Source organism: Anabas testudineus, chromosome 24 (genome assembly GCF_900324465.2).
Source record: "Anabas testudineus chromosome 24, fAnaTes1.2, whole genome shotgun sequence".
NCBI classification, from domain to species: Eukaryota; Metazoa; Chordata; class Actinopteri; order Anabantiformes; family Anabantidae; genus Anabas; species Anabas testudineus.
The window spans coordinates 2,659,796-2,673,111 of NC_046632.1; the positions used below are offsets into that span (position 1 = coordinate 2,659,796).

General features: G+C 39.2%; 1 protein-coding gene across 7 annotated transcripts in view; it reads left to right on the forward strand.

Moving 5' to 3' along the window:
- Positions 1-13,316, forward strand: part of enah (ENAH actin regulator) — a 101,475-nt gene that overhangs the window by 32,182 nt on the left and 55,977 nt on the right. The window contains exon 1 of one of the 7 annotated variants that reach the window (XM_026341261.1): positions 1,049-1,190. The exons of 2 other annotated variants lie outside the window; for them this stretch is intronic. In XM_026341261.1, coding sequence (XP_026197046.1) covers positions 1,177-1,190 — 14 coding nt within the window. In that variant the 5' untranslated portion in view covers positions 1,049-1,176. Of the gene's footprint in view, positions 1-1,048; positions 1,191-13,316 lie in introns of those variants that run through there. 4 more of the 7 variants (XM_026341264.1, XM_026341265.1, XM_026341266.1 and 1 more) reach the window with 4 other exon arrangements.

Below are 13,316 nucleotides of genomic sequence, written 5' to 3' on the forward strand. Positions count from 1 at the left end.
TACATTTCACCTTCATATCTCCTAATTGCTTAATGACATTGTCCCTGTATGAATATTGTATGTATGTATGGAAACAAGTGCACCAGCTAATGTAAATTGCAGTGTTACTGTGCTGTGAAAAGCAGAATCCCTCGTTAGGACCGTGTTAGTGCATTTGTCAGATGCTGGGGAATGCTCGACAAATCCCTGTTCCCTTCCCACCAAGCATCATTAATTCTGGCTGCCCATCCGTCTGAACTCTCTTCAGCGCATTCGCATTCGTTTTCAGAATGAGTGACAGATGAGTTGGCTGGGTTTTTGGCGAGTCAGAAATAGAGGGAGAGCACAAGTGCGTGGACGGTCACAGATAAAAGCAGAGCAAGGAGGAAGGAGAGGGAGCCACAGGCAGATCAAAGAGGGAGAGCTCAAGTGAGAGACAAAAGGTATGAGATAGATGTAGCTGAGGGAGGCAGACAGGAGAAGGAAAAGTGAGAGCGCTGTACAACAGAAGGAAAAGGGTTAGAGTTAGAAACCCTAGCCCCCACCCACCCACACACACACACACCCCTACTTGAACCCTCCTGAGCTGAGACATGCCAGGCTGTGCGACACCATCACGGTGATTTCCTTTCCAACAGCCTTTGCTGCGGAGTCCAGAGAGCAGAAGAGTGGGTTGTGTTGGAGCAGGAGCCTGTTGCCTGGATACTCCTGCTGCTGCCTCGGCGGCAAAAAGCCAGCACTGAACCGTGTGCGTTTGCTGGATTTTGCAGCTGCCATGAGAAAAGCACAACTGGCTGGCTGTCTGGATAGCTCATGCGCTCTCTTGCTTGCTGACTTGCTGACAGTGCACATTTGAATAAGGAGGGATTCTTACTGATACGGGGGCTTTGGAGGAGAGGAGCTGGGAGCGGGGTTTGGCTGGTACCCTGCTTAGACGAAAGCTGTTTGGTACAGAGGGGACTGGTGGAGAGAAACTGGCTACAAAGTGAAAGAGAGGAAGCTAAGGGAAACCACACACTGACACAGGCGAGCCGAGGTGGGGGAGAAGTAACGAGCGGGGCTGGCGGGATTAGTTCAGCAGAAAGAAGGGAGATGGCAGCTAGCAGGCTGCGTGGAGCCATGCAGATCCAGTCTTCTGGTCCACAGTCTACAGCTTCCTGCTTCATTCTGAGTCAGTGATGTGTACTGCCTTCCAAAATGGAAATCCACCGGTACGTACCTGCTGTCATAGAGATTCAAGTGGGTTCTTAATGTGTTTTCGTCTCTAACCTATGACATAAAGTTTTGCTGTTGTGTTCATTTTGAGGATTTGTGTCTGGTTTTCATTTCATCTATGAGTGGTCAAGGTTTCTTGTCTGATATATTGGCATGTACGCTGATGTCCAGGCCAGTTGTTTTCTATATTATTGTTACTGTCAACGACTGGTGCAGCAGCATGCCTCACTGATGTGTCTTGAATAATTTTCAGAGAATGATGAAGGTCTGTGGCACAGGTGGGTAAGTCTGGTTGTAACAGATGTTATGCTGAGTAGATGAAATTCACTGATAACAAAGAAAATTGCAGGCCTAATCCTAAAAAGAAAAGAAATCATCTGCACTTCCACATTAGCAGCACTTTAATATTGTTGTTTAATCTAAATTAGTCTGTTTTATACATTTTAAAGCCAAGACTCCAGCGATCATCATTAAATATTAGTCATTCTTGAGAAGCCAGATTCATAATATACTTAATGCACACCACTCAAAGTTACAAAGTACAATAAAAAGGCAGCGCTATCAATGAATATTGACTGCTAAATATAATAGCAATATCAGTGTTAAGTAATGTGGGAGTTGTTTATTTAAAACTGAAGAGGTGATGATTAGATGCTGTGTTGGATTCATTATCCATGCAGAAGCTTTAGTTTTATTTTTTTGGCAGTATTCGATTTGAATTGAGGTTTTCTGCTCTCTGTTCCTTTCCCAGTCGACTCTCTGAAGGATTTCCCTTCTCGTGTGCATGTCTCCCTGAAGGCTTGGTTAGGACTCAGCTAGCAACATCACAACTGCTTCATTTAGCAGCTGCAACATAATGTTAAACAAGGAGACACTGTTTTATTATTGCTAGAGTTTGCAGAAATGTCAGAAAACACATTTTCTTAGGACCTGTGGGCTAAATATTATGTTCATTTGGATGAAGTAGTCCTTCTAAAGGAATGGTATTTCGAACATGTGTTCAGTTGATGTTCTTAAGGAAATAAAACACAGAGGTGTACACAGGTGTAGTCACTTGAGTTGTATATTCTATGTTGAATGTAGACCATTCTGATGTTTTTTACATGAGATAAAATATCCTGCACTATACATTCAAAATAGTGGCCTTACTATGTATATTTTTGAATTGTTTAAAGGCTGGATTAACTGAAATCACAGGAGACAGGAGAAAGAAAAGATAAGTATGGTAGTTTCTGAAAAATAATGCAGTGTTGTTGTTTATCCAGTATTTAGTTTTATAGTTGCCTTTAAAGAACACCACTTCACACCTTAACAGAAGAAACTATGTCTGGACAGAGAAGGCTGAGGACAGCTAGAGTGCTGAAGTAACAAGAGTTTATGACTTCCATTGAAATTAGGCTGGGTGGGTCAATAACACATTTTCCTGTAGTGTGACAAGGAAAATGTCGTACCAGCGTGATGTGTTTATTACTACCTTTGTTTTATTTCTTTTTCTAAACGATGAATATTTTCTGTGACTTTAGGTAAAATCCCGTAGTTGTAGTTGTAACCCCAGTAAATATCAGAAGAATTTCTAACACAAAGAACAAACATCCTGCAGCATCAGTGTTGCATGGCATTACATCACAAGTGAATATATTTCCCAGCTACTGAAGTAGCATTTAGAATTTAAAATATTACCATTTGAAATGAAGAATTATTAGACCTACTATCAGGCCTTTCGTGGCATTTTTCTACTGGCTCTTGTCTCTTCCACCACTTTTTTTTTGTTTTTTCCCCCTTGATTTCGAATGATTGGGCGTTCTACCTGAGTTTCTTGCTTCAAGGTCAAGGACTTTATAATGTATTTATAACTTTATAAATATTTATAACTCATTTTTTAAATTTGCTTAATGCTAATTGCAAAATGTCACACTATTTTCTCCTTCTAAAATTTTCTCAGGGATGAGAAGAAGGTACATAAAATAAAGGACTCAATACTACTTTTTAAGGCCAACAGGAAATTGAGATGCTGAGCCACGTGGAGATGTTGTTGTGCTTAGATGTCAACCCTACCTTAACCTTAAAAACGGTCCAAAATGCTGTGGAAGTCAAGCAAAAGCTTGTGATTCACCAGTCACCTTGTATCCCCTTAACTTGATGGATAGTGTTGGCTTAATGTAGGTAGGTGGACATCATATTCTGTCAGGCTTGTGCCTCAACTAATGAAAATCAATGCTTTCTGGAGTTAGAGCCGATTGTTACCCATCACATTATGTTGATGCCAAAAACAGCACTGCACCCGTGTTTTAGAGCACTAGCCTTTCCCAAACCACATTCATTATAGTCACACAGACAAATGTGGGCAAACAGACTTGAAGTATAAGAATGATCTTTAGGTTACGACTTGATAGGGGATGTCTTGGTATGTGTTGTGTGTAAAAAGGTGTAGAAGTTTCCATTATTAGTGTATCATGCTTGATAACTGTAGTGACCAGTTGACATATTTTTTAATCCCACCTAATAATTTGCCAAATGACTAAATATAAATGTAAATGTAGACGCTTTTATCCAAAGCGACTTTCGAGTGAGGTACAAGGTCAAGGTAAGCATAAGGAGGTCTTGCCTAGGAACCTCTACTGAGGGTAGACCACAGTTGGGATTCGAACCCTAGTCTCCCGCATGGGCGGCGATGTTACACTAATTTACCACACAAAGGACAAACACCCTATTCACAGGTGAACTTGTGACAACAGAAGAGAATGTCCAGTATTTTATGAAGTTTGACGCTGTGTAGCCTCAATTAACTGCTGTGTTCGGACTGTGGTTATAACACAGCCATGTTCCAACAAGCATATGCCACCTGAAGGCTTCAATTGTTGGTTTCCATGGTTATATATGAGGAGGGAAAGCTGATTGCTGCTTGGTACAGTCCAGACCTGCTCTGCTGTCAATGCGCGCCCTGTCCCCTGTGTGAAAAGGGACGTGATTGGACTCTTGTAAAATGTGCCAGGCTCCTGTTAAACACACAGTCTGTGCACTGAATCATGAAAACATCGGCACCACACTGCTGCATACTAACATGCACACTTCCACCAAGATGGATTAAGTGTGTTTGACTCCTATATCCACCAAGTGTTACAGTGTGTGAAGGAGGTGTTTGCAAACCCATTTGAACCCTTTGTAGCATGTATTTTTCACTTGGCATTTTTGTGCCCAGAGTTGTTAAGACTGTATTTGTCATTTCTTAGTGATATCAGGTGTAACTTGTAGTGTTTTTGTTTGAATGTCTTCATCTTTCATCCTCCTTCTCTTTCCATTATTTGCTTTTATTATTTTCTCTACCTTTGCCAAAGCTAAGCTAAAGGGTTTTATCATTCTGACAGCTTTTCAACTTGAAATAATGTCTATGCAACCTGTTTTCTTACCTCTAAGCCAGCAGTAAAGTCATCCACATGGGTCCTACACCTATCCTTTGGATTGTTTGTCACCGATTTAGAACCCATTTGAGATGGGCAATGAGCCCATCTGACCTTTTATTATTCAGGTTGCGTATACTCATTGAGGGTATACGCAACCTGTTCTCCAGGGGTGTGCATAAAGATGTTTGTTACCGTAGCACTGAAACACGCTGCGTCATAAAAGACAACAAAAGAGGGGGGAGCCACCTGTGGATCCCCACTCTGGGGATCTGTCTCCTCAGTCAGCTAATGGTTTCTGTGAATTACTTTCTCAAAGCCTAATTGAATCCAACAGGATTCTGTGTATCAGACCCAACTACTCATTTAACAAGCCTGATGCTTGAATAGGCCATTCGGTAGTCTAGGTAATTACTGGGCAATAATGTTTAATACAATAATGACTTGCATTAGGTGACTAGGAAATAATTATCCTACAAAAAGCATTAATATTTGAATGTAGCAATGCTGTTAAATTCCTTAAAAGGCCTTAGACACATGAAAAATACTCAAAATACAGTTTTCCTCCTTCATAAAGATAATGTTTAGTTTTTGTTCAAATAAGGCAGCAACCAACAATTATTTTTTAGTCAATTAATTTAATTATTAATTTTTGAATGAATCAGTTTTTTATTGGTTGAGTTACCAGTGCAATTATATCAGAAAGGCTTGTGTAATTATCACTTATTTTAACATGAAATCTATGATGAAGGAACCATTTCAAGTTTCCAAGTTTGCACTTATAGTGTTATAGGCCATATGCACATAAACAAACTAATGGCAACTTGTAAATGTGCCAGAAACCATTGTTGCTATACTAGCAATTAGCACCTGCTCTAGGGAGTCTATTATTCAGATAAGGACAGTCACTACAGTCAATAATAACAACTCCCACAAATAAAGACTTTCTTCCTCGTAAGTTAAGTTCAGATATTCCCGGGTTTGTTCTGAAATGCTCATGTATAGCAGTTGTGCAACTGTGGTAGCAGTTTTACAAAGCACAGATTATTATTTTATTAGGCCTCTGTTAAAAGAATCCAACACTTGGACTTTTCAGGAAAGGAGTCGGCCAGCTTGATTTGGAATCAATGTGAACTCTCTGATGCAACAATGCATTCGCCACAAATCAATGTATTGAGATCAATGACTTAATAAACTATGTTGACTTGTTCAGTCTGTTTCAGAGAGGTATTGACTGTTTCAGAGTTATGATATAATATTATGAGATTATACTGTATGTACTGTATATTGTCCTCCTCTTAACATTATCACTGAATAATGTAATAGAGATTTATATTATTATTATATTTTGAAGCTACATTTTAAGAAAGGCGAAAAATGTAACAGCTAAAGACATTCTTTTACTGTACGTAAGTGCAAATGCAGTGAACTTAGGGCTGATGTGTATCTGTACCTGGAATGGATTGTCCACCAATCCCAGGGTTGGCAGTTTGATTCCCAGCAGCAGAACTGCCTTACCATCTTTAAATATATATTTTTAGTTATGTTTTACATACTTATTGTAGGCATAAAAGCGATGCCTATGCGTTTCCCCTGGTTCTCACTGATAATGTAATGAAGTAGGCTGTCGTTTATAGTTTTGCAACATAGGTGTTGTGAAACACTTTGATACTGTCAGATACATTTCTGTACCAAATAAAGATTTTCTAAAAAAAACTCCTTATTGAATCCTTCTGCTGTTATTGGCCAGACAGTGACCTTTGCTCACAGAAACTGAGCCGACTATCATCACCATTTCTCAAAGTCATGGTGACTCCTAATCTGCCTGCTTGGTGTGTATCTCTACCTCAGAGAGGCACAAACACCTACGCCTATCTTTCTATAGCTGTGATGGCATTTGATGACATAATGCATTCCCTATGCTCTTACCCTAACCATCCATCCATTATCTTAACTGCTATTCCTGTTAAGGGTCGTTAGGGTGCTGGAATCAATCCCAGCTGTCATTGAGTGACTGGAAGGCTACACCCTGGAGAGGTCAAATGTCTATTACAAGGCAGACCTTACCTAACCCAACCTTGCCCAAACCTTGCCTAACCTTTAACAATCAAAACTAAATCCCTAACCCTAACCCTTACTCTAACACTGACCTCAACCCTAAAAGCTCTGCCCTTCAAATCTACTTTTGAAGTTGTGAGTACATAGCCATAGCGTTCACACTGTGTAATCATCTCAACAACACAAAGACATAGTAACTAAAATTTGTCCACACAACCACAGAAAAAGATGTACACACATACACATTTTCTCGCTGTGGGTTGCGCTGGGTTAAATATAGCAAGTAGTGGTGATGGATCCTTAGTCACACTTCAGGTGTTTTTACTCCTATCATGCCACACGCTGGTCTTCTCTTGCTCTATTTCTTTCTCTCCCACCATCTGGTAGAGTGGATGACTCATGCTTATGAGCGGATGGTATTTTCTCATGGCCCCACCATGTTGTGTGTGTGTCTGTGTGTGTGTCAGTAAAGTAAAATGTAGGTAAACTCATGCACACAACTGTTTATGAATGAATGGTGTATAGATAATGTTCACACCTGTACACATTTGGACTCCTGCTGTAATTTTTCCCACATTCTCACTCTCTTTTTAAAAGAGCACAAACCCCCGCCCATGTAAGGCTTTGTTGCTAGGGTGACAACTCAGTTTGCAGTTCCTATATAAAGGCAGCAGGGTTGGAAAGGGGAGATGATGGTGAGTCCGGTGTAAGAGTGTGGGACTGCTGAGCTATGTTGTACACTGTGCCGTAACCAACTGTTGTCTCCTGGGTTTATTGAAATAATCAATCCATTTAGCATTTTTTGCTATGCCTAAACTTTCCCCTATATATTTTAACCGTGATTTGCAGTAATCTGGGAGTTCTCTCTTGAGATGCACATCACCAAACCAAATACAGAAAGGATGTAAAATACTGACGAGTAACAAAAGAACATCAGTAGGAGTGTAATGGCTCTGAAACCGAGGCCCGAAACTACACAGATTTGTGTGACTGTTTTGAAAAACAGAACCTGAAGCAAGTGAACAGCAGAAATTCTCACTGCTTCACAGTGCTGCTGGTGCCCAAACTAATTTATGCTTGTAAATGTGATCAGTATCAACTCAGACTGATCGGCCGGTCACCAGTCATGGCCAGTCTGCTTAAAACCAGTCAATTCCCATCCGAACATTGATGCTCCCACTTGGGTAGCTGATATTTTCCAGGTATTGTTTGGATCCAACTTATCCACTCAATACAGTGTCATTCTGATCGATCACATTTATGCCATTGTGAAACATTTCTTTCCTGTTGAGACTGGACTTTTCCAGAATGACAATGCCTGAAATCATACAGTAATTAATTTAAAATGTAAAAACCATAAACAAAGCATTATCTTTTGGAACAAGGTTGTTCCTCCAGAGATCCCCTAAACTATGAAGTCTAACTAAGAAGCACTGCCTTTATATATTTGAAATATTGGAATATACAGATGACATGTGAGTTGATCTGTTCCTCCTGGCCTCTTCTGCATACTCTCCTCCCGTGTCCTCATTTAACTCAGTATTTCTCTTTCTTACTGCCTGTCTCTCTCTTCCATGTCAGCTCATAATGACTGCAGCAGCCTGGCATTCTACTGCCTCGTTTGTTTGTTTGTGTTGATGAGAATCCAGATTGTTCTGTATAGCCGATGCAACTGTAACTGTCCAAGGGCATTTGGAGAAATGATGACAATCTGATGTTTAAGTATCCTTAATTGGCTAAGATTCTGACTTTCTGGGTAGGAACAGGGAAGACATAAAAAGTAAAGAACTTGTATGAAGAAACAGTATTGTTCTTGTTCAAACAATATATAAAGCTACTAGATTTCAGCACCAGCTTTCACATATTCTGTATATACAGCTCTGGAAGAAGCTAAAGCAAAAGGTTTTTTTTTTTGTTGTTTTTCAGGATTTTTCCTTTATAGTTGCATGTGTTGTTGAAATGAACAGAAATATTTTTTGTAAACTACTGACAATATTTCTCCTAAATTAGAATTAAACACACACACACATTTAAAGGAAATGACATGTCAAAATAATGAAAATTACTCGGTGTTTGCAGAATTTGAAAAATCCTATTCATTCATTTCATTTTGAATGTCCTAAAAAAGAAAGAGACCACTGGTGTACCAAGTAACACGCGTCGAATGGGTAGACTGAGAAAAACAACAGCAGTTGATGACAGAAACATTGTGAGAGCCGTGAAGAAAGACCCTAAAACAACTGTTAGTGACATTAGCAACAACCTCCGGGGGGCAGGAGAGAAGGTATCACAATCTACTGTTGCAGAAGACTTCAAGACTTCACGTTCACAAAAATACAGATGATATCACAGGATGCAGACCACACGTTAGCAAGAAGAAAAGGAAGGCCAGGCTGGAATCTGCCAAAAAGTACAGAAATGAGCCTTGAAAATTCTGGGAAGTTTTATAGACTGATGAGATAAAGATTAACCTTTACCACAGTGATGGAAAGGCTAAAGTTTGGAGAAAGAAAGGGTCTGTGTATGATCTCAAACATACTAGCTTTTCTGTGAAACACAGTGGAGGGCATGTCATGGCTTGGGCTCCATGGCTTCTCCTGGGACAGGCTCACTAATCTTTAAATATTGACGATGTAACGCAAAATGGCAGCAGCCAAATGAACACAGAAGTCTATGGAAACATTTTGACTGCCAATTTAATGAAGATGCAACCAAACTTTTTGTTTTTTTATCGGGCAAATATTGTGGCTAGTACCCGATACTTATTATCACCTCCTTCAAGTTTCAAGCAGGCTCAGGCAATATAAAAAGGTGATATGAAAACAGACTACTGGCTAGTCAGCGTTTTTGTTCACACACTTCCTTGTGTAGTTTGTGTATATTTGGAGAATTTAAAGGGATACTCATGACTTGGCAGACCAGAGTCTAATCTATTCTGAAGAGCGGTTTAGGAAAATGTCAGCTGTGAATTAAACATTATTTGGTGTGGTGTTTGTAGGACAGCAAATAATTTTGAACTAAAAAAAAACTAAGAGTATTTCTCTTGTCTGCTGGGCCTCTGCTCTGTTCCTCCCTGTCCAAACCAGATCACCTCCATATGGGCTGGAAACACTCTGCATTCTTTTAGCCATATCATAAGCAATGGCTGAATTAATGAGAGAGGAAGAGGGAAGGCTGATTAGGGGAAACAGTTTTATAAATTGAGTTGAAAACTAAAGATGCAAAAAAAGGAATGATGCAGCTGTGATGCTCCCCAGAGTTCTTCCATCCTGAATCTTTTTCTTTTCTGTCCCAGGCCAGCTGCACTCCTCTGCGAACAAACCCTTAGACTTTTTTTGCCCTTACCCTCTAATCCATTTTCATTGCAAGAACTCGCCCTGGCTTCTACATTTAAGCTTGGAAACACCTTTTCTTTCTTTACATGTATGCTCTATTTATAGGCACTTTTCACATGTTTTGTTTCAGCTTCACAGAATTTATCATCCTCCTCCAGTGTGGAAAGATATGACTCTGGAGCAGAGACCTTTTTTTTACCAGATGGTTTTTATGCAAAAAGGGCAAACTGCAAAAAAGCAAATCAATTAAGAGAGCAATGAAAACTGAGAAAGAAATATATCTGCTGTGATTGACTTTCCTAATTAATCTAGTCCCAGCCAAATTCCAGCCAAGTGTTGAAGCATGTGGCGCAGGGGCATGCTGTACATGTATACCTTTTTGACAAGTTGCCTTGAGGGAAACAGGAAGTGAAAAAGAGGATTAACATAATAGCAACCAGCTCATTAAGTGAGCAGCTGAAATGTTTACAGTCACAGTAATTACATAAGAAAGTGTGAGAGGAAATGGTCTGTTCAGGCCAACAAAATACCCTTGAGACAGAAATAAAATTAACCTTAACTGGCAAATTACTGTCTGCTTAGTCAGGAAAGTGCCATAAAACACTTTCAAGGGAGTTCAATAATGAATGGGAATACACAATAACTAGGAGGACCTACTGTATATAAAATCAGTACTTAAACTTAGTTCACTGAAAATGATCATATAAGAGTTTTGTGGAAAAAACTAATATGAATTTAACATAAAAAAATATAAGTCTTATTTTTTCATGCCAGTTCACCTTAAAATGTCTAGATTTTATTGTCAGGAAGATTAGTGACTCTGTCCTAAAGTCAAGTTTTACAAAGAAACACAAGTAGCCTGTTTGTAGGCTTCTAATATGCAATTGTTGAGTTAAAGCTCTGCATAGACTGCCCTTTTTGTAACTTGAAGAAAGTATTTATGGAGGAAACTAGCATTGTGCCTAAATACCATTATAGTAAATAAAGTAACTGTTGTTTCTTTGCAATAATTAAACAGTGCTGCTGCTGATGATGATGATGAAGGTTAGTATTGATGTCAGTCCCTGCTCCTAAAATTGAACAAAATTACTAGGCGCAGTTTGATGCTCTGATTCTAGTACAGATGCCTACAACAGAACACCTACTACGTGGTTCATTGTTTCTGTTGTTCATATCTATTACAATATGTGAATCAACCAAAACTAAGACGATTCATGCAATGTCAAGTATTTCAGCTCAAATTTGGTTATGTTGAAAGAACAAATTGCATTTTTTATAAAAAGCAACCTTTTTACTGATATTAACTTGTCATATTTTACAGTGTACCAGAAAATCTTAGTATTTAAGACGGTTTTTTGAACTTTCGACTTCACTTTGATTGGTAAGTATAGGGACACACTGATGTCATTTGTTAGATTAGTATCAGCCATGATACCATCCTTTCAGCCAAAGTGTGACTGATTCAACATTAAATCTAGCTTCTACGTGAGTGTCATAAAAAGTGGTTCTGCTAGACGTATTCTTTCAGTCACAGCAGACTGCTGCAAACTCTTCAGTTTTCAGCACAGTCTCTGGCATCACACTACCTAATTTCAATAAGTAGCATGCAGTGAGGTATATGGATTACATTTGGAGAAGAAGAGAGCACTGAAATTGGATTAGTTGTCGGCAGCCACCTAAGATAAGGTACAGTAAGTCAATAAATGTATATGTCAAACAAAAAACAAGTAAAACAAGCTGCCTAGTTTCCCATTGTCGTAGTCATTAATGTCATAATTATTCCATGGAACACAGTGGAAGGAAAATTAATCCTTATTAATATAAGTACGTTCATGAAGAAGTTTGTTCTAAAACTTTACCTATCTACTTTACACAGGAAACCTGTGGTGTATACTGTAACATGTCACTCATCCACTGCCAGGGGATTCTCCACACATATGTACTCAGAAGCAGTAGTGTAACTGGCAAGAAACAAATTCCTTGCTTGAATTTGTCAGCTTGTGTTTGTCAGACACAATGACTGAGATTTCACATACCCCCTTTTTGGTTTCTTACTATTTTTAGACAAGTCAGTTGTCTGCTTATGTAACTTTGGCTGATCAGCAATGAAGTGAGTCACAGTTTTACCTGTAGTAGTGATATGGACAGTCAGTACAATCCAGCAATGTATTGAGGATGTCTGTCCTTTTCTGTCCTCTTAGTTTCAGAGGAATGCCTTTAGCCTCCCTGCTTCTTGTTTTTCTCTCTTTGCTCTCGCCTCCTATCTCCCTCTGCACTTCTTTGCCCCATTGGTATCTTTTCACCCACAACCTTCTCCCCAACCCTATCCCACCCCCAGCCTGATTCTGGATATGACATCATAGCAGTGAAGCCCCCTGAGCTGTTTTGCTCCTCTTTGAAGTCAGAACCATTTTTAACAGAGAATCAGAGCTTCATTAACATTAATGAAGGAGATGAAAATATTTTAATCTCATATCCCATTCTCCATTCCTATTTTCATCAGAGCTGCAGATTTTTCTCTGTATGCATGTATGGGTGTGTATCCTTCTATGCCATTAGAAAACGTTTAACAGACATGCACTTTCCACATGTGGCTGTTATAAGAACAGGTTGTTGTAGTATGTCTGCAAATCAGTAAAGTAAAATAAAGTATAATTATGTATAGATTTGTTGAAAAACAAGAGCAGTACAGTCATTCTTTAGGAAATGAATGATCATGGTGTAGCTCAACTAATTTTAAAAATTGTGATTTATGATTTGATTCAAACTTTGTTCCAGATAGTAGAGCAAGAAGTCAGTAAGTAGAGTAAATATGATTAATAGTGTAAACATTTACTGTGTATAGTAAGAAATAGTTGGGTGAAAGTTAATGATCATGAGTAATCATCAAATACATAGGTAAATACAATAGGTAAATGGTTGAATGTGTAAAATAAATGGTAAATGGTCCGCACTTATATAGCGCTTTTCTACCTAGCAGGCACTCAAAGCGCTTTACACTGCATCTCATTCACGCATTCACACACAAGCACACACACATTCACACACCGATGGCAGAGCTGCTATGCAGCTGACCTGACTCACCGGGGGCAACTAGGGGTTCAGTATCTTGCCCACATGCCAAACACTTTGGCATGTGACGTGGCAGCCGGGAATCGAACCACCAATCCTATGATTGCTCTACCTATTGAGCCACAGCCACCCCCTAAAATAAGTATGTTTAGATACTGATTAAATGCTGAAGCTATTTTTCATCAGCAAAGTGTACAAAACACTCAGCTAGCAGCTGAGCTGATGATTCATGATTTTGTCACAATTTCTTTTCACTTAT